Consider the following 22,026-nt stretch of genomic DNA (forward strand, 5'->3'; position numbering starts at 1 on the left):
CTCGTATGATGGTAACTTTTACTTCTTCCTGTGTGAGTGATGATATTATATATACAGCTCTTATTCCTACTATGACTCTTAAAGACTCTTTAAAAGCTAAGTACATTACAGCAGCCATTGATAAATGGATTGTGGACTACTGTATTCTTACTGGGTCTCCTACTCTTATCCTGTTAGCTTACATTCTTTCTCCTCAGTTGAGAATGATCTATTAGACTATTAATTTAACCTGAACTGCTTTGGGTGGTCTCTTACTATTCAAGGAATTAACTTTAGTCATCCAACCTCTTCATGGATTTCATTTTTAAATATTTTCCTTTCCTTTCTTCTATGTATTTTAACATTTCTTGTTATTTTATTTTATGATCTCAATTTTTGGAGTTTATTGTGTCTTTCATCCATACTTATAATTAAGGTTCCTTATTGTATTCCTTCTCTAACAGTTCCTCTCTCACACCCAAATGTCTTGTCCACTTCACATTTGTGACTCTTTTTATCCTGACTTGTAGACATTCTTATTTTCCATTCTCAATTCTCTGTTTTTGGTATCTATTTGGCCTACTTGAGGATCAGATTCTTTACTTTCTATTTTGCTCTAAGGTTTCCTATTTTTGACTCTTCCTCTTTTACTTACCACCCTCTTAATGTTTCCTTTCCTTCCTCTACCTTTTGTCCAAGAAACGTTATTGATGTAGAGGATTATTTTTTGGTCTTTTTTTGCAGAAGTTTGTTTGTTTCTCTTTGCCAGTGTAGCCTGTTTCACTTCTTCTATTCCATCACTCTTTTCTTTCATTCCCTGATGCTGAGACTCACTGGGTTGGGTAACATTTCTTTTCACTGTACTTCTTTTTTGTGTACATGGTCTTTGTTAGGATGTCTTTCTTTCTCCACATCTCTTCAGTGGTGTTCATAAAAGAATTCTGGAAATCTGAACTGATGTTGTGCAACTTTAGTTCTTGTTTTTTCCCACAACTTTTTCTTCTTTCTCAACCTTGCCCTTTACCCTTAAATTCCTCACCTGAAGCAGTCTACCCCTAACCTTTCTTTTCATGGGCACAGCCCATGAAGTAAATGCTAGGCTGTTGTCTTGAGATGTTTCTCATCACACCTTTACCTATACCAGACATAACTGAGGCATTGTCTGAAGAAAAACTAAGACAGTTTTCCCATGGAATTTTCCTCTTTGTCAATTCGTGGTCCAAAAGCTTGAAAATATTCTCTCCTGTTGAAGCTTCTTTCCATTCCACCATTGTCAAAAGAAAACAAACAATTTTTCCAAGCAAAGGGTCAAGATATCATACAACCACTGGATACAGTTTTGAGTCATCCATGTCTGTGGATCCATCTGTGGCTAAATTGTAAACACTGTTAGTAAGTATGCTTAAAATCATTTTGTCATCTTCACAACCCAACATTTGTACAATGGCTGTAGTTTTGGTTCTAGCACAGCCATATTTTTTCGCTATATCAGAGTCTGGGAACATTTTTCTGAATAGATGTCCTGCATGATTGGCTATAGCTAGGGATAAATTATGAGCAATGACGAATTGCGTGAACATCACTTCTGCATTTATGGTTTCATATTCTGAATTCTTACTCATAAATGTCATTATCTGCATTGTTTTTGTCTTTGCCTCAGCCTTTTGTTGGTGAGATGCCGATTTTGTATGTCTGGTACAATCGTTTATCCTGCCATGCACCACAGAAAAATCGATGTGACAAACTGTACAAAACGCATGACTGTCACTGACTTTTGATGCAATGACCAGATATTTTGCACTATACTCTTTCCTAAATTTTTTATTCACAGTTTTAGTCCTTTTAGATTTGCCAGAAACAAGACAATCTAGCAAACAAAGCCTCTTTTTTTCATCTTGTGAACAATCGCGTTGGTGTTTCTATGCCGTTTAGAAAACGGCAAATACCCATCTATGTGAGCACTGATTGGCTGACAAGCAGTGATGACAAAACTATGGATTACCCCACGTACTCAATTGGAGAAGCACCGCAATCAAACTATTGGTATATATCGGAGATACAAATATTTTTTATTATTTCAAGCACAAACATGATTATTGCAAGTAGCCATTTGAACTATGCCTTTTATTTATTATCAAAATTTATTTGTATCTTACAAGAAATTTTCTTTTCACCCCTTTCAAGCCCTGGGGCAACAATTTATCACTTTATTGTATAGGCCTATATAATATATAATAAGTTGGGAGTTGCAACAAGTCATAATATTTGTCTGTATGATTGTACAGTAGTAATGTATACACCAAAATCATAATGATTACGCTCAAATCATAATGGTTGGCATCTCTGAGATTCTTAGTACCAAACTTATTGTATATCACAATTTCTTTACTCAATATTTTTTCAATATCATTATAAAAATAGGTTGTTTCAGTCTAATTAACATGAACACTAACAGTCAATATTTTTATAACAATTTTCAAACAAAAACTTCTAAGAAATATCTGAAAAACCAACATTTACTTTGACCATTTTATACCAACTATAATACACCAATTATGTGCAGTTAGTAAAACAATATTCTCAAATTCAATTATTCATGAAATTAACTTACTTCAAATCCCCCAATTACAAGAAGTGCTTGAATCTTAAATTCTTTTAGACGAGCAACACACTTCTCCATATATTTATCTGGAAGGGTTCTGCGTGAAAAAACAAAACTACTTAGAATAGAACATTCTCATTTAGAAGATAAAACTTGTACTATTTTGAAGTCACAACAATAAACTAAACATAATAACTGAGTTTAATGAAGTATGATGAGCTGAAAGTCTTAGTTTGGTAAACTATAAAAGAAACTGTACAAATTATTTATCTCTTGTAGTACGTAACTCAAGTGACATAATTATTCACCTTGATCTTCCTTGTTCACTTTCTAATTATTAAAAAGATATCTATATGTTACTAATAATCAATATATACTGACCTCTTGGTACCTAGGAAAGCACCTCCTTGGCCAACCCAGCCATTAACTTCACTCCAGCCAAGAGGTTTAATCTAGGTTCATAAATAAGTCTTATTAACCATTTAGTTATTTTATATCAGTAATTAAAACCAACCATCGAAACATGGTAAACCCAATGACAAGTACCATTTAATTTTACATTAGTAATTAAAACCAATCATCTATAAATGGAAAACTCCATAAAAAGAGTTATGTAGTTATTTTATACCAGTAACTAAAACCAACCATCAATACAATGTAAACTCTATGACAAGTACCACTTACTTATTTTGTATCGACAAAATCAATAATTCATATACTGAAGACACCACAAAAAGTGCTGTGTAGTTATTTCATATCAGTTACTACAACTATGCAACCATGTATTATAAAGTAACAAATGTTGCATTCAGTAAATTCTAGTAATATAAACTTGTATTTCACATACACGTGTGCAGATTAAAATTGAATAAGTTGTTTATTATCTGTACCATAATCATTACATACATTGAAAGGCTGCTACTAGAATAAACAAACAGAAGCTTTCATGACAAGAACTTTCAAAGTGGTATCTTTCTGTTTTATTCACTAAAAAATTAAATCTTTGGCATAGAAACATTGATCTGATTTACATAAAATCTCTATAAAAAAATAACAGCAGTAAATACAAAAATGTTTTACATAGTTTCTTCAGCTAACAACTTTGAAAAGTTCTGACAAGCACATAGTTTGAAACTTACAGTTATTTATTATATACTTACATTTCCTTCAACTAAGCCCTCAATACCATCATGAATTCCATATACTTTATCCCCTCGAAATAAACAGTTTCTAACAAAGGATCGAACAGCTGCATTCATTCCACAGCAGGGAGCTCCAATATGGATCACACCCAAGATGTATCCTTCCTATACATGGAAAACAGGACATGATATCCAGCTACAATAAATCTTATGTCCATATTGTAACTGGTTATAAAAAAATGCTTTTAAATAGTGAAGAAAACATGCTACATTCTAAAAATGTAAACTAAATGTTAAACAATAATAAAACCTACTGATTCACATTAACTAAGTTGTGTTATGATTCCATTGTGAAGTCTAAAGCTAGCTGTTTCAATGGACTTGAAACCACATAAAAATGTACAGAAATAGAGTTGTAGCAAAATAACAGAACCAAATTTAGAAAAATTTATATTTTGTAACAAAACAACTTAAAACCAAATTTTGTGGTCTACAAAAACATCATCACTAATACAAAAATAATGTTAAGTAACTATATGTATTTTGATAAAATTAAGCGTAAATAAAATATCTAACATAAACATTTAAAAAATCTTATCCTCGAATATCAAGTATATCACTTCCAAGTTCATTCGCAAACAGTGCTGACCAAGAAACATTATGTCTATCTACAATAGTTTTAAATGTAGTGCCCATGGTAATGAAATCATATTATGCAAAATATTCACAATAGATGGACAGAGAATTAAAACATCTGCCCAAAAAACTTTAACTGGACAAATGTAAGCTTTCAAAACAGTACCATCTCTGTTTAGTGAAAAGACAACATGATACTGGTAGTTTCCATGTGAACATCATGGAATTTCTTATTGAAATCTCTCTCCAGTTCCTTCTAGAATCATAGAGCAGGAAAGTGAGGTTCAAGTCTCTTTCCTGATGTAGTTTGATATGTGTAGACCCTGAATGAACACAATTGTTTTCTTCACACTAATTTTTTTTGCATACTCAAAGTTTTATCAACAACAATCCATGCTTACATCACAGGAGAAATCATTGCTATTGACACATAAACAACCTGTGTAATTTTTGTGCCCAAAAGGCAAATCCTTACATTAAATCCTTCTTGGATGATACAATATCTGAGCCTAAAGCTTAGCAAGAATGAATAACACTTACATATTGGAAGAAATATCTTCATTTTGTACACAAAACTAAGAAATAAAACATTTCACAAAGAAACACTGTGAAATCCTTGAAGAAGAAAGTTAATTCACTGTGTTTTCTGAAAGTAAAATATATAGAAAGTAGAATATGTCATATTAAAACAATTTTGAATATTTAAACCAGTAATTTATGTGAAAACCAGTCACTATAATGTGTCAGTGGAACAAAATGTACCAAAGTTATAATTTGACATTTTTTTTATATTATATTGGTACTCTGATACCACACCATCAAAAACTGATCACTTTGAGAAGGATATTTAACACTCATTTCCAGATGTGATCAGATTGGGAATGCAGAATTTCCAAGACAGGAATATTCTTTATACATAATTACATTGGAAAACAAAGGAATCTGAATCAACTTGAGGATCTAGAATAATCTAGAAAGGAATATGAATCAACTTGAGGATCTAGAATAATCTAAAAAGGAATCTGAATCAACTTGAGGATCTAGAATAATCTAGAAAGGAATCTGAATCAACTTGAGGATCTAGAATAATCTAGAAAGGAATCTGCAACAAAGCAAAGTGGGACATCATGCAACATGTGACAATCCATGAACATAAAGGTCAGTGATAAAAGCTGTTCATGTGTCCCAGCCAACAATATGCAACATAATTCAGATGAAACTCTTTCTAGAAAAGTGACACAAATTCATGTACATCAGTTTCTTTCATGAGATATCAGTTCAATTGTTGCATACTTTAAGCACCTGAAGAATGTTACTCCATACAAAAATAACTGATAAAGCAGCCAAACAGAGTGCCTATAGATTTCTATGTTGAAATGGGCACTTGAAAACCATCACCATTCATGCAGTTTATAACCTTGTCCATTAGTAGGAAGTAATTCAGATTCTTAATGAAATATCCCATTATTTTTTTCAAAAATTCAACCCATGTATATTTAATCACTTATTCCAACAATTAAAAATTAATGCTCATACATAAAACAATTCATTTGGCAAAAAGCTTATTTATTTTCTTTTAAAAATAATATACTGCTCAAATTTTAAATTATTTTCATCTCCTTTGTAGAAACATATATAGTAACAGAAATTTTTTTGTAAATAATCCAAGATGCACAATAACAATAAACTCTTTGCTGCCCCATAAATTAAACACACATAAAATATAACTATTCCTTTAAAAAAATATAATTTACCTATGCTGAAAATGTATTTTCAACAGGTATTTACTTTTGCTAACATACAAAGTTATTCTCATTCAGTGCTACCTTCTATTTGCAAAAACTTTTTTGCATGCCACAAACCTGTCACTCCCATATACCCCTTTGATTCACTGATTCTTGCAAGAAAATTATTATAAGACAAATCTCCATCAGTAGTAGTGCCACACATCATAGGACTCCCTTTACACTAATATACCTAGCTACCACTACAAGTTTAGGTAGAAACATAAGCATTGACTGACAGTGGGAAGTGTGATTAGAAATAAGTACCTGTCAGAAATAAATTTTCAGTGCAGAAAAATTATAACTTCCAATAAGGTAACTTACTTCCACTCACATACATGGCTAGAATCCCACACTGAACAGGTGGAGAGACTGGTGTAATAGAGAAGGTAGAAGCATCCTCTGAAAGCATCCAAAGGGCACTTTAATGAGGGAACCTTCCAATAAGAGGATTATACATGGGAGACCACACCACCTCTGAATCACTTGCCCAAATGGAGAAAAAGTGTAACACACATCCCAGTGGGAGAGAAAATGGTTGGACAGTGATCCTGACCACAATATATATACTATAATTTCACTCTCTCTGTAGGTAAAATAAGGGATGTATCCCAAAATGTAGGGCAGCTAATGCACAACAGACTACGCATGTTAAGTCAACTGCATCCAAAACTGGACTATCGGGAACCAACATCCATGCAACAATAGGAAAGAGGATCATTCCGTCTTCATCTCAAGTTCAACCAATCAGAGGGAGAAATCCCACCACAGATTTGTGAACAGTACACACACAAGCAAAGTGAAATAATATATATATATATTGCATTCAAATTAAACATACTGGAACCACTTTAAATGCACTAATATCCTTGCATAAAGACATTGAAAGGTAGTGCAAAAGGAAAGAAGTAAAGCAATCAACAAGTGCACATATTGTGATCCACAACATTGAGTAGTGCACTTAAGATGAATGGAGTGAGGGACAAGGGATACTTAGTTTAGCTCTACATCCAAAATGTAACTGCTGAGAACTGAAATCCATGTGGTAGATGGATTGGAAATTCCAAATGAGGAAGTGAACTGCATTTATGCTGACATACTACATATGTGAATACCTCATGTTGATTGGTTCAAAAACTCGTATGCTGGGAACCAATATCCATGTATGAGGTAGAAGGAGGAATAACAATTACATGACATGTGTTGAGGACTATTTTTGAGAACATAAGGTAGCACAGAATGAGAATAGTTGTGTACGTAAATGGAAGTAAAGTATCATATCGGAAACAACATTAAGTATTGGTATTCTCACAAGAAGTTGAACAGGTAAATCAAAAGGACAGATACGTATTGGATATAAAAGAAATATAATACTGGTACTATTTATAATGCAAAAACACTAATTAAACAGTTAAAATAGATTTCACAACTGTGTAGTAAAATAACACTACTATGGCACTAAAATTCACAAACATCAAATAATGCTACTGTAACCACAGATGTTTTAGAAAAAGGTCCTACAAAATAAACTACAGTCATATGGTAAAAACACTTATGTTTATATTGCAGAAATAACAGTTGATGGAATGATTTCCAAGTAGATGAGCCATGAATACATTTCATGCTGTATCAGCAAATGCAATTAGACCAATAACAGTGTAAGTTAAGCATACATAAATAAGAAATTTAACAAATTTATTAACTTTAACTGGGTGAAGTATTCAGTAATTGTTCATTCTAAAGCATGATGTCTTATAACTTTAACAATTATCTCCTCAAACTTCTATGAGTTCATAATTCTATATTTAGTTAATCAGCAGTAATGTATTCCCATGTCTCATCCACACTGTTATGTGTCTCAGTGAATGAGACAAGACAGACATTAGTGCATTACAGTAACAACACTACAGCACAATTACAGACTACATAAAAAGCATAAATAAGATAACATTAACAGGCCAAACAACTAAAAGCATGTTCCAAGAGACCCAAATCATTAGATATTCACTATTATAGATACAATGCATTACACATAATGATGGTCAGAAAAGTCTTACTAATTCTGTTAAAACTAGTGATGTAAATTATTCTTGTGCTTGGAAGAAACGTGTTTTTCAGAATATTGAAGTGGTTCACCTTTAAACAAAATCAGACTACAGTCAGAAAGATTTGTTTGTTTTGTATTAAGCACAAAGCTACACAAAGATCTATCTGTGCTCAGATCATTACAGGTATCAAAACCCAGTTTCTAGTGGTATAAGTCTGCAGACATACCACTGTGCCACTGGGGGCTACAGTCAGAGAGAAACTATAGGTACTAAAAGAAATAATTTATAGATCATATGTTTAATTATAGCTAAACACTTAAGGTCCTGGCACGGCCTGTTGTTATGGCACTTGACTCTGTGGGTCATGGGATAAAACCCCATCACCAAACATGCTAGCTTTATCAGCTTAGGATTGTCATAATTTGACAGTCATTCCTATTCAACTAGAGTAGCCAAAGAGTCAGTAAGGGATGATGCTGACTAGCTGACATCCTTCTGACTTATCACTTCAAAATTAAAAATACCAGGCTGAGATAGCCCTTAAGTACCTTAACGAAAAATCTAACAAACGGAACAACCAATCCCTTAACAAAAGCATTGGTATTTGAAGTATGTTTTCCCTTCTTCATTGAAAACAACCTTCAAAGAAATTAAGAAATTTGTGAGTTTTTGGTCAGTCTTTAAAAATTTTACCCTTTACATGGTAACATTTTACAAACTAATAAAACTGTTATATGAGAAAAGTATAAAAGGAAAATTTGCTATGAGAAATCAAACAACAGGTAATTTTATATTCAGGAACAATTATGCAAAAGGGTCAAGAGAGAATGGGTGGCAAAGAAAACAGATATTACGCAGACTTCCTAATTTAACTGAAAGCCTTATTCTACAGTGGGATTTGCATGTATGTTAATCTATTCTAACTACAAATTTTTCTCAGAGAAATTGTCATCTTAAACTTTAGGGAGTTGCCCCTCCCACAAGATGATACTACTACTTACACTGATCATTTATGTTTAAAGGGTTGTCTATTGAAGTGACTTTCTATAAGCTTTGCTTGAAATATGCGTCTTTCACAAGCTAAAAACATGACAAAGTGCACAACATTATCAAAAGCAAAGAAAGATACAACAAAAATGCAAGCACAGAAGGATTAACTCCATTAATAGGATAATTCTTACCTTCCTTTGCTGCTGGAAACCCACACCAGAGGGAAATAGAAAGAAAAACAAACTTGGATAAGTTTGTGGAAAAGTGGAATTTGTAATTAAATCAGGGAATCAAGTAAAATGCTAGGAGAGAAACACAGGAGTTAAAATGTTCACTCTTTTCAGTCATGCTGAAAAAACCTTTTCTCAGTTACAAGCATTTTAGTAAACCAGGCTGTGTAAAAAAAAAAAAAAAATTTGGGTACTGATAGACTATTACTGTGTAAACCTGCAAAATCACTTTTGCTTTTACAAAATTTAGTGTCTTGCTTTAATTAAAAAATTAGAAACTACTTATGCTACATTTTCATTTTTGTTTCAGTAGGTTGCAAATGTGCAAAAACCTTAAAATACAAAAGCGCAAGTAATAGAAATATCAAACTGAAATTTAGCCAGTTATATTTATTATTAATAACTACTGCACAAATTTATATAGCTTGATTTATTAAATATTCATTCTCTTATAAATGATCTACAATAATGTTTTTAATTACTTTTCTAAAATGAAAACATGACTTATCTTTTAACTACAAACTGTAGCAGAATCTCACCAAACACAGGTGAATACTGGGTGCATTTCAGAACTGAATAGTTACAGCACTCAGTTTATACATCTTATGAAAACCAATAGTTTTGATAATACTCTTAAAAAACTTAAAATTTACATTGATTAAAATGAGAAAATCCATGCTCAATTGGATATGGGTATATAGTTTACATACAGCCATCTTTTTGTCATCTGAATGATGTATGAAGTTGTACTTATTTTTGACACCTTTTGTACAAATTGGATTAAAAATCATGTTTTATAACCAAATTCTAAAACAGAGAAATTATTACATCTCCATTAGGAAAAAACATTTCTGAGTAAAATGAAATGAATATTCTAATAAATGTAAAATTTGTACATTCTAATTAATTTCAAATTGTACTGAAACACTAAAAAGTTATGAGTTCAGATTAAAACACAGTAGAAATACTCAACCCAGAATGATCATAAACAAAAGCATTTACTATTTAAATAAGCAAATATAAGCAGGAGTAAATATGTATCATTATTATATTTTATAATGAGTATTTAAAAACTTTGGTTACTGTCCAAAAATATTTTGTATATGAAAACTAAATCAACTGTAGTAAACTGAAGATCCAATTATTAAAACTTTAATTACTTATTTTGATAGCATTTTCTTCATAAAAGACAGAATTAAAAAAAATGTGGTCTGTTTATAAGAATTTTCTTATACTTAATTATTTATGTGGCCACCGAGTTCATCAACTGATGACTTGACAAAAAAAAAGATTGTCAAAGCATACTAAGTGCATCTCTTGTAATTAAAGAAGTGTATTTGATGTTTGCATAATTTTGTTCATTAAATAAATAAAACCTTCAGTTAATTAACTGCTTAGAAAAACTACTTTCTACATATCAATGTAGCCTTTATAAAATTGGATAGTTTCAGCCCAGGCTCATTCCTGGGACTGACTTGTTACTATTTTGTGCTTGTTATAGTTTTCATGATATATCTTTTAATTTAGTTAGTGTATGTATGTATAAATAAGGTTCCTTTAAAATTTTCAACGTAAAATTAATCTGACCAGTAGTTTTCACATTTTAAGCATCAGATACAGAATGCTATCCAAATTTTACCACTCAAAATATGCTGAAAACCTTATGTGAGTTTGATTACACTATCAGTATTGTAAGTTTCTAATGATTAAATTTATTACAATGTTCACCACCAAATAAATGTGGTATGCAGACATATTGTGCATTTTCTACCTTCTTATTTTAATTTACAAATTTTCTAAGTGTTTTATTTAAGTTTACACAGATTTTGCATAACATGAGATCCATAAAACTGTTGACTTTGTTCTTTTGTTATCCACCAGAGATAAAACCTGTTTTCTACTTGAGCATTGATGCTATAATGCCACACACTGTGCAAGAATGTAGATGATAGCACTCTCCTTCTATGGTAGAACAAATGAAAACTTGAGGTTACTACTTCACTCATGATGAATTAAAAGGACAGCCATGTGTGTATTGCTAGTCTCTACAGGTAAGTCTGACATATTCTATTAAGTAAGAAACATCATATTTAGATAGTCTATATGGAAACTACAATGAATTAGTTGCCTGATTGGCATCTTGAAGGACAAAATTCAGTTAATCAATTCACAAAATCGTTGAAAAGTGATGACCCTCCAGTGTCCAATGTAAGAATGCATACTATTGTGGAAGTGAAAGGCCTAATAGTCAATATGTTAGCATGAGATTGATAATTTTGAAATAAATAAGGAGCATAAGTTATCTCATCAGAGGGTGTTCTGAAGTAATTGAGCTCACATGAGTGGACTTGACAAAATACAGAAGATTATTGGGGTATGGAAAAAAAGAAAAAAAGAGATAAAGTTCAGGATAGAACTGCAATAAGTCAATGACAATGTAAGTGTACTACACATGGACACTGCAGTGACAAGGAATAGAGAAAAATAGTTCAGCTTATCAACTGAATTGAACTTTTGGCAAGAAGAGAACTGTACTGTTTAAGATACAACCACAATCTCCATGGTGTAAAGAATATTTGTATACATGTTTAACTTGTTTCAAATATATACATGTATATTAAAAAAAAGTGAAGTGTACTGATCATTTATTACCAATGTTATTGTCACAAACACCTACCGTAGAGGAATCCTTAGCCCAGCACACCCATATATTTAACTTACTATATACACTATTAAATAGCAAGTTCCTGACAGTATAGTTTCTCAGGTTTTAAAAAGTTAATACTACACAGAAGGTCCTGTAATTCTTAAACATATAATCTGACTAAATGTAAGACAATCACATTACAGTAATGAAATAAATATATCTTCATGAGTAACTATCTATTTTATTATTATATTAATTAGATAAATATTCCTGGGCTATATTTTCGGATAATTTAGAATAAAATTTCCTCAAATACTGTTTGCAGAGTCATTGATCATGAATCTGCAAACACAAATATAAACAATAAACAACAATATAAAACAAACAGTAGCAGTAATAAACTCGGAAAATAAATGAATGATAACAATTGCATTCCAAAAATATATCAAATAAAACAGGAAAATAAAACTCAGGATAAACTTTAGAAGTGCACAAAATCAACAGTGCAGAGGTTTAAGATTTTTAAGTCAAATTACAAACACCTTAAAGTTATTTAAACTCTGTGAAAAACAAGTGTAAATTAAAGAAAAATTTAATTCAATAAAGTTCCACTTACAACACCATGTCCCTCAGCATCAAATGCAGTCTTTGGAGGACGAAGCCTTGTTAGCATTTTGTACGTTATTAGGTTTCTTTCAAAGCTCCTTAAAAAAAACATTCAGATATTAAATGTGGATCTTATTTCAAAATAAATCATAAACATAATAATAATAGAGAACTATTTTCTAATAAAACCTAAACTTGACCAGCTTAATATTTGAAATAATTCTTAATTTTTCAATTTTATGAAAATCAAACAAACTTCAATGTATCCATATATAAAATCATTAAGCTACTCAATTGTGAATACTATCATATATTTTTGGTATCTACACAGTATTTCCAATAATATGAAACCATAAACATTTTGCCAGAAATTTTACACTGATAAAAATCATCAACTCACTGACTAATAACCATTCAACTGTTTTGTTTATATTTTGAATACATGAACTACATTTTTGCTAGATTAGTTTGAATAATTCTTACATTTATAGTAGATAATATAAATGCTTAGTTTTTCATACTCATGCAATATAGCATACAGCTGCAACCAACCTTAATAATCCAACCATTTATATGCTTTATTATAAATAATATAATTCTTTGTCTTTTTAACCTTAAAAAACTTAAATCAAAAAGTGTTTTTGATTATATTTTAAATCACTGGGCACTTAAAGTTAGTTTTTGTATCTTTTATTCCTCACTGTAGCATCAATACAAGATACTTTACATTTTCACATAATCTGGGATTATATTATTTTTATACTTAATTGTACAATTAAATTTAGTGCCTCAAAAAGCAATGCACTGCAACCACTTAGTTTTCTCAGATCTTTGTACTGGTTTAGATAGATGTAACAATTAGCATTCTCCTATCTTTGTAACCCAATATGTCTTTGAAAGTAATTTCAAATAGAGGATGAGAAAACCAGTAATTTTAATTGTATATCAGATTTCAGATACATAGCTCCTTAAATCAAACAGGATTTGAATATTATCAGATCAGATGTAGCCATATATATTAAAAATGTGCTGCAGGCATCAGTCACTTCATTGTACTATATATTAAACTAATTATTCTGTCATTATTTTTGAAAATTCAATAAAAATTAAAAGTTTCTCATAAGTGGCCATTGCAGGCTCTAACTCTCTGTTTTGACCATTTGTACTACCCTTGTAAACCCCACATAATCATAAAACTAATAATATTATAACTCTGTACTGTGAAATGTAGTACACATTACCAGTATGCTGTACACAAAAAAAAACTATATTTTTAAAGTAAGTATCTCTACTAAAGATTTCTTTGTGAATTTACAAAACCTTTACTAAGTTAATTTGAGTGAAAGGAAGTTTTTATGCTAATTTTTTTTTACCTTACAGATTTCACAATTTTCTTGCATACCTATGTAGAGCCTACTAAATGAAATTACGTTTTTTCTTAATAAAATTCTGCACTATATTCTTTAGTTTCTCTAATCTAACACTAACTGTAACAAAACCATCTGTGTAAAAAGTTAAAAATATATAATAAAACACAAAATATTTTTATAGAATGACTTAATACTCTAACAAACAATTATAAACATTTCCCTTGAGATCTTCAAACCTCTTATTTGTCCACATTGCTTTCATTTAATGGTATTTTTTATTACTCCTTCAACTAAGTTTAAATGCTGTGACAAGCAGTAAATCATGAGGTGGGATAGTAAAGTAAATAAACCAATCAGATTACACTTTCCGCAATTAATTGTTACATCCCTTGAGAAGTGATGATGAAAACCTTTTTAACTTATTTTTTTCATTTAAGTTTTCTTATCTAACAAGTTTTTAAAGTTTACGTTTTATTCAATTTTGGTAAAAAATACATAACAACAAATAAAGGATGTTCATAAAAAACAAGGAATTTATAATTTACTCTAACTCTAGGCCAGTTTGCACTGAGTACCAGTTTTGGTAACCTTTTCTTCTATGATGGTTGTTCAGAAAATAATTAACGTAGCCTTCAAATGTATATTTTAGAAAACCAAAAAATGTATCACTCACTTGATTAGATTATATAAAACTACTCTCATATACCTGTCTTTTTAACTAACCTATAAACAGATTTTAAAAAATCAATTACTTCTTGAAATAGCACCAGTGATTTACATAGTGTGTAATTTGTTCTTTCTATTGATTATAAGTAATCCAATAAAAATTGTAAGAATGAACTTTTCAAATTTTTTGAAAGACAGGATGGGTCAGGAGCAGCATGGCAGATTATTTTGATTTTCTAGTTTATATTATGACTTAGCAATACATACAGTATGTGTAATTTGTGCCAACCTCAGAAGATTATGTAAAGAGAAAATCTAAAATGGGCAATTTGAAACAAAGAAGTTACCACATGATGCAGAAAACTGAAAACTGAAAATGTATTTAAATATTTCTTTTTGAAATTTAAATTTGAATTATATGCTATGTTTTAATGCTAAGTTTATTGATATACACTGATAATAAAGTTGATTAATATTTTTAATGAATCTCTGCAAAACCTCACAATATGCATACTTTTGTCCCCATTCCTTAGCCATACTTAAGAGAATGTTATATGTGGTGGTATGATGCATTTGCTTCACATCTCTAACCTCCAGTGATGTTGAGAAAATCCACTTGTAGAGAAATATACATGCAAAACCAGCTCGTTTTTGCATATATATCTCTAACCTCCAATGAGACTGTTGCTTGAATTGTGTTTGTTATTGCCACAACCATACCACTTGTAACATAAAGAACCAGTGAGCATGAGGTTTATTTATAAAACATACTAACTTTCTACATTACAACTACAACAGCTCTAACTCTTTAATATTATTGAAAATGCTACTATGTTTAGAAGCTAAAAAAAGCAACAGCAAGCTAGATGATGTGATCCCCACTAAGTATGATGAACATGCTAGTAGTGCCATGATGTGTTATTCTGAAATAAAGTATTAATAGAAATGGTGTCTGATTATCCACTTAATTGGAAAAATAAATATCTGATCAGCTCTGATTTCATTAGATAGTGGTATGTCCAATAAGTTTAAATATATCTTCTAACCCTAGTAAGGGTCATTATAATCTGTGCTGAAATGCAGTAATGTATACAAAAACTCTATCTGAATAGTACATGGAAAAAAGAAACTATTTTTATTTAAATATTTTTCTTATATTCTAAAACTATTCTATGATGTTGAATTAAAGTATATCCAGGTTATTTCAAGTTTGTATTAAAGAAACTAGTAGGTCAATAAATATCAATATTGATGCAGTTTGCTTCATATTCAACAGTAAAAATAAGTTTATTTGTTTATTGTTAAGTTATAATGCTGTACAGTGGGCTATTTATGTTGCGTGCCTACCAGAATGATTAAGCTCTGATTTATGGTGCAGTAAGCTTTCTAGCTTACAGCAAAGCCACCAAGGGATAACATGATAGTTACCAAATTTTGTATTTGGTGAAAAATGAAAAATACAACTTTTAAAAATAATATCTTTATAATAAAAGCCTTAAAACTCAACAGTACAAAACAACTGAAGATTTCAGTAAAATGGATAATGATAGTACATGCACAATACAGTATATGAATAAATAAACAAGTTAATATTTACAAAATTTAAGATATTAAATTATGCAGTATGCCTCTGTTTGTTTCTACATCCACAGTCACACCTGTATTCTGTGCAAGCATACATAGAAACTGCTCTAAGGACTTCATATTTATTTCCATAGCCACAATTAAACTTCTTAATGACTGGAACTAATTCTCTCAATTATGGTAAGCTTGAATGATATGTATAGTGATAAAAGAGTCTGTATTTTATCCCTAATTATGATAATAATAACAATTTATCATCATATGATAATATTTACTGCTTTTACAAAAATCATATGCTTTACAACTGTATATGCCCCTGATGACTCGGCAGTAGCTTGAAAGTTTAAAATATTAAAAATTTAGGTTTGATACCCATGGTGAGCATAGCAGAGATATCCCACTGTATAACTTTATACTTATAAATCAAAGAAAGATCAAGATATTATGCTTGAATAGAAAAATAATAATAAAAACATTCTGTTAACCTTTCTCAATGTAAATTAGCAGCAAGAGAATTGTTATTTCCTGCAAACACTTACATGCAAGTTCACATTCCTTAAAACATAAAATAAATGTTTCCAACAAACCAGTTTAAAAATCAGAAGAAAAACAAAAGTATACTCCACACATGCACTGAATTATCTCATCTATGTAATATCACTAAAGAAAACACTGCTGTATACAAAACCTTTAAAATATATGAAAGGTAAAATATTCATAAAAGTTTCAAATTTTATTTTGAAAGATCTTCTGCTCTATCATGGCATGCTCACCAAAATGATGTTATGAAACCAAAGAATACTTTACTGAATAAATCTTTCAAAGTTTTGCTTTACCTCCCACGGAGTTTCACTGCCTCTTCCCATTTTTTTTCTCTCATATACTTTGCTACATCTTGAGTCTATTAGACAAACATTTTAGTAACCTTTATTTAATGAATAATGTAAACAACTAATTGGAGATGTTTCTTATTTATTTTACATGTCAATAATTTCACAACAAAAGCCAAAACTAATTCTAACTGGTTAAGAGTATTTTTTCTGCACTGATCCTTAATACAGGCATGTTGCTGTACACTTTTTAAATTATTTATGTTCCACATATTATATTAGACATTATTTAAGACACTCACATCTTCCATGTTGGTTTTATCTTTTTTTAATTAGAAAAAATTTGTTCAATTCATTTAACTGACTACTTGTTGTTAAGGGCTCAGTAATTTTTCCCTACAGATATTACTGTAACAAGTAAACATTATCAGTAAGATATAATTTTTCTGAATAATAATGTTGTGAATACCTTTATAACACATTCCATTAGTGGTACTCTCACTGCCTGGTTTCCATCTAGAGAAACAACACATGCATCAGAGTCTGGTGTGGCTTCAAACAAAGCAAGAACAGCTTCAGCTCCCATTCGACAACCCTGCAGCGATAAAAAGGACATTTTTCTTACTAATCTCGAATGTTTTGTTAGGTATTTAAATGTGGTACAGCAGAAGGAAATCAACAACCCAACTTACTAGGATTCTGTCAAAAGCTGAAGGACTTCCTCCACGCTGTACATGACCCAAGACTGTCACTCGTGTATCTTGCTTCAGGTTGTCAACAACCACCTAAATGTAACATATATATTTATTATTCACAGATTTTTCAGTAATGCACATGTGTACTGTAATATATAAACATACTATGCATTTACACTTTCTTGTTTTAATATATTATTCTAAGTGTATTAGTTATTCTGTGTATGTGCAGTTTTCACACTGTGCATGGTCAAGAAAATCATTAAGTTAAACTTATTCAAGCAGTCTTTGTTCCTTTGTAATTCTCTAGAGATAACATCTTTTCTGCTCATGGGAGATATGACTGTTATGCTACACAGTATGTAAGAATAGAAACAGCAGTGTCCTTCAACACAGTTCAGATTATATGTAACAGTTTTGATTTCCTCCGTGTTTCAGTGGGATTGAACAACAGCAACACATGGGATGCACATTTCCTGGGAATATACTATTATAGAATTTGGTATGTAATACTGTGATCTCTTAATTAGCTCTCTCTCATTCAACTCCAAAGTCTCAACTGATTAGTGAAGTTTGTCATTTATTTGAAAATAACAACACTGCTAAAGTTTGATATATAAAAATACTTAATAACAATTAATGTTAAAGTACTTTTGAGCATTTAGAGTTATAAAGTAAAAGCAGTTTCCATTGTCCTATACAAACACATAGTTTTTGATTGAGCTTGTTAGTCTGAATAAATATTTCTTCATTCTGTTCTTGTAAATTTCTATTCAGTCCTTTTCAGAGAATCAGAGGATTCAGAATTACTTTACAATAAATATCTTATTCAATCCATATTTATTTACAAATATACTTATTAAATACTTGATGTTTTTACTATAGAAAATAACATTATACATAGAAAGTTTAGAACCATTAATTAACTTTATGAATAATATAATACTATATCATGTTTTATTAAAATATGGTCAAAGAAATGATGTTAACAAAGCACTGGAATAAATTTAAAATCAAGTGTAGTAAATTCAGTGTTATGTGTATGGCAAATAAACTGCAGCTATTGATATTCTAAGAGCCACCTGAAACTTTATAGCAAATTTAAACTGCACACTGACATGTAAATCTTGTTAGAAACAGAAAGCCAAATTAAAATTTAACCTTAAGGAGGAGGTGGTACAAAGTAGTGTGAAATTGTGAATTTAATAAATAATTCATATACACATTCTCAATGAATAAAACAAACAAACAAAAAAAAAGTAGTGCTTTTAATTAACAACTTCATTCACACAGAGAAACTCACTTCATGTTATTTCCAGTGTTTTATATGTTAAAAGCTCGTTTTAGACCATGGTGATAATGTTAAACCAAATTATGTTAACTGTTTCTAATTTTGAAGTGACACACCAGAAAGAATGCAACTAGTGAACACCACCCATTACTAAATCTTGTCAGACAGAAGAGTCAGATTTGATGATCAATCTTATAACATACCCACAGCCCAAAGTGTAGATCTTTTTTTTTTTTTAAATAAGGAAAACAGAATATGTAACCTAAGCTTTAAAGTCTGGAATGATAAACACCAGGTTGCACTCAGCCAAGTAAAATTAATTCAATTAAAATTATGAAAAATGTCTTGGGATCCTTAGTTTGTTCATCCTTCTGAGGTCACTGACTTGTATGGAAGTTCTGTTAAACCATTAGTTAAGTGGAAATCTTAGGTCCACAGCAGGATCCAGGGACTGAGTTTGGGTGAGAGATAAAGGAAATAACCTATTTTTAAACAATAGACATTCTAATGAAAAAGGACTTTTCTGTAAGTATGCAGGGAATTTTTAATTATTTAAGATTTTTTCAGTGTTTTGAAATAAATATTATTATTTAAATCATTTTATATCAAACACAGAAAAAAAGGATTGAAATATTCTTGAATTGTTCAGTTACTTTATACAGTAAGTGCTTATGGTTAATCATTTGTTGTTAAAGGGTTCGTTCAAATGCAGCTAATACATAAATTCACAATCAAACATGCACTTGCAGTCAGACTCTAAGTTGATCATATGAAAGGGCATCATCTTTATTGGAATAATTTTTTTTATGTTAACAATAAACTTAAGAAATATTTAATGAAAACAAAAACTCTTAAAAGAAATGACGTGAGAAAATAAACAAAATATGTCTTATGCAGTGGCAGAAGGAATAAAAGCTGTATTAATATGAAGTGACAGAACAGCATATTTCAGTTGTTTTTTTTCTTTACTTATAACTAACCTTCTTTACTTGCTCAGCAGAAATGGGGCTACCATTTCTGTCAATGGCTCCTTCTGCAATAATAATGATGTTCAAACGTTGGCCTGCTTCACGTTCCTAATAAAAGTTGAAAAAATGAACCCTTGTACAATATGATATACATTTCACCATTACAATAAGCCTACTCTATTTCCAACTTGCCCTTGTCCAGGAGTACTAGTCAAGAATGTAATTCCATAAAACTGGTATAACTCAGTGAACAAATGGTAAACTGCATGGTTGGTCTTTATTTCTAGTACTTTAAACAGGATCACTATGGTAATTAAAAGACAACCAAAAAACATCATACATATAACATACAATTTACAATTACAACAGGCTTAGCTATTTCTTTTTAATTTGCTCTTATTCAGGGTTACTAATGAGATGTAGAATTTTCAGAAACCAATATAACTGACTCACACGGGATAGATCAAATGATAGATTTAGATTAATGTTTAGCTTTAATACATTATATAACTGATGCTTACTTTACAAATACACAAGAAAGATGCATTCCAATAGAAAAATAATGTATCTTTCCTGTTAAAAAATGAAAAGAAAAAATAAACATTGTAAGAGTAGTAAACTGCAAGCCACACTAACTTTTGGATACATAGGAAGAAATATAAAAACATATTGACAACAATGTAGTTGTGAAGTACAAAAATGTAGTATCTAGGTTAATTAGGACTCTCTATGAAAAAAGAAAAGTTTCATTATGAGAAGGCTCACAAACCTGAAGCAAGATGCATGGGGTCACTGGCAAACACAATCCAGGGGAGTTTGCAGATGAAATCCCAGCTGCTCTTGAATTTACAGCATTTTAGAGCATAATAATGACCTCTCAGGTAATTCATTTTCAAGGCAAAAAGAGTAACTTATTATTTCATGAAGTTCTTTCTTTTTATAATTTTTCCTCCAAATTTTAAAATTTCTTTCATAATAAAAAGTTTTTCAACTGATATTTAATAGAAAAAGCATATATTTTGAATCACACATATCAAGAGAAAAAACATTCTATAGGTGGCACATCTTTGTCAATCATGAAACTAAACCCAATATCAGCTTACCATTGTCTCTTTCCTCAACAAAATTATGTTTGTGCCCCAGTTCACTCTTGCTTTAAACTTTGTGGATAGGAGCCATAGTAGTGTCTCTGCACTACTGTTTGGCTGTTTAAAAAATTACAAACAGAGGCAATTGCAAATGACTATTGTCTAATGATACCATGAGCCATGAACAATCAGACAAATGGCAGGTTGGTTAAAGAAGCTGTAAAACAGTAATTAAAGTTTACATATTTAGAATTTCAGGTAGATATTTGCCTATGATGTGCTGTAAGCTTTTTCTTGTGATCTTTGGTACTGAATGTCCCTGAAACAATAAATTATATGCATCTCCTTATCCCAAATTATCCAGTCTCCCATATGAAACAAAATTCAATATTTAGATAATTGAGTAGATCATAGTAAGAAAGATTGGCAGGAAAAGCCAATTAATTAATAATGCTGAAGCAAGATTATGAATGAAAAAGACAAATTAACAGTGAGAAACTGTATTTAGACAGGCCCAAATGATATGATTTAAAAAACAGTATTTGGTGTAACTTATCTTGGCTAAAACCAGATAATGAAGATATAAGAAAGAGTAAGGATAAAGTAAGAGGTTCCCCCAATTTTAACAAAAGGCACATGCTACTATTATTGCTGGATCCAGAAACAGAGACAACCTGAGAGAATCGTGGATGTCCACCATTGGGAGGGCATCAATCATAGGACAACTCAGCCATTTATAAATGATAAAATGTCAACTATGTAAGAAGAAACTGATGATCTTGGGAAAGATAATCAAATAAAATGTTCATCAAGGAACATGACATACTTAGAGAAAAACATACTTAGACAATGGATCTGTAATCAAATACC

The 22,026-nt window shown here is 30.7% G+C and overlaps 1 protein-coding gene across 1 annotated transcript in view; it reads right to left on the minus strand.

Annotated features, from left to right (window-relative positions):
* The window catches only part of LOC143249640 (ATP-dependent 6-phosphofructokinase-like), a 55,750-nt gene that overhangs the window by 12,012 nt on the left and 21,712 nt on the right, over positions 1-22,026 (minus strand). The window contains exons 8-15 of the mRNA XM_076499875.1: positions 20,081-20,176; positions 17,807-17,899; positions 17,584-17,709; positions 17,121-17,185; positions 12,675-12,762; positions 3,742-3,888; positions 2,963-3,033; positions 2,591-2,678 (exon numbers count right to left, since the gene is read on the minus strand). Of these exons, the coding sequence (XP_076355990.1) occupies positions 2,591-2,678; positions 2,963-3,033; positions 3,742-3,888; positions 12,675-12,762; positions 17,121-17,185; positions 17,584-17,709; positions 17,807-17,899; positions 20,081-20,176 (774 nt within the window). The remainder of the gene's footprint in view (positions 1-2,590; positions 2,679-2,962; positions 3,034-3,741; positions 3,889-12,674; positions 12,763-17,120; positions 17,186-17,583; positions 17,710-17,806; positions 17,900-20,080; positions 20,177-22,026) is intronic.

Source organism: Tachypleus tridentatus, chromosome 4 (genome assembly GCF_004210375.1).
Source record: "Tachypleus tridentatus isolate NWPU-2018 chromosome 4, ASM421037v1, whole genome shotgun sequence".
Classification (NCBI taxonomy): Eukaryota; Metazoa; Arthropoda; class Merostomata; order Xiphosura; family Limulidae; genus Tachypleus; species Tachypleus tridentatus.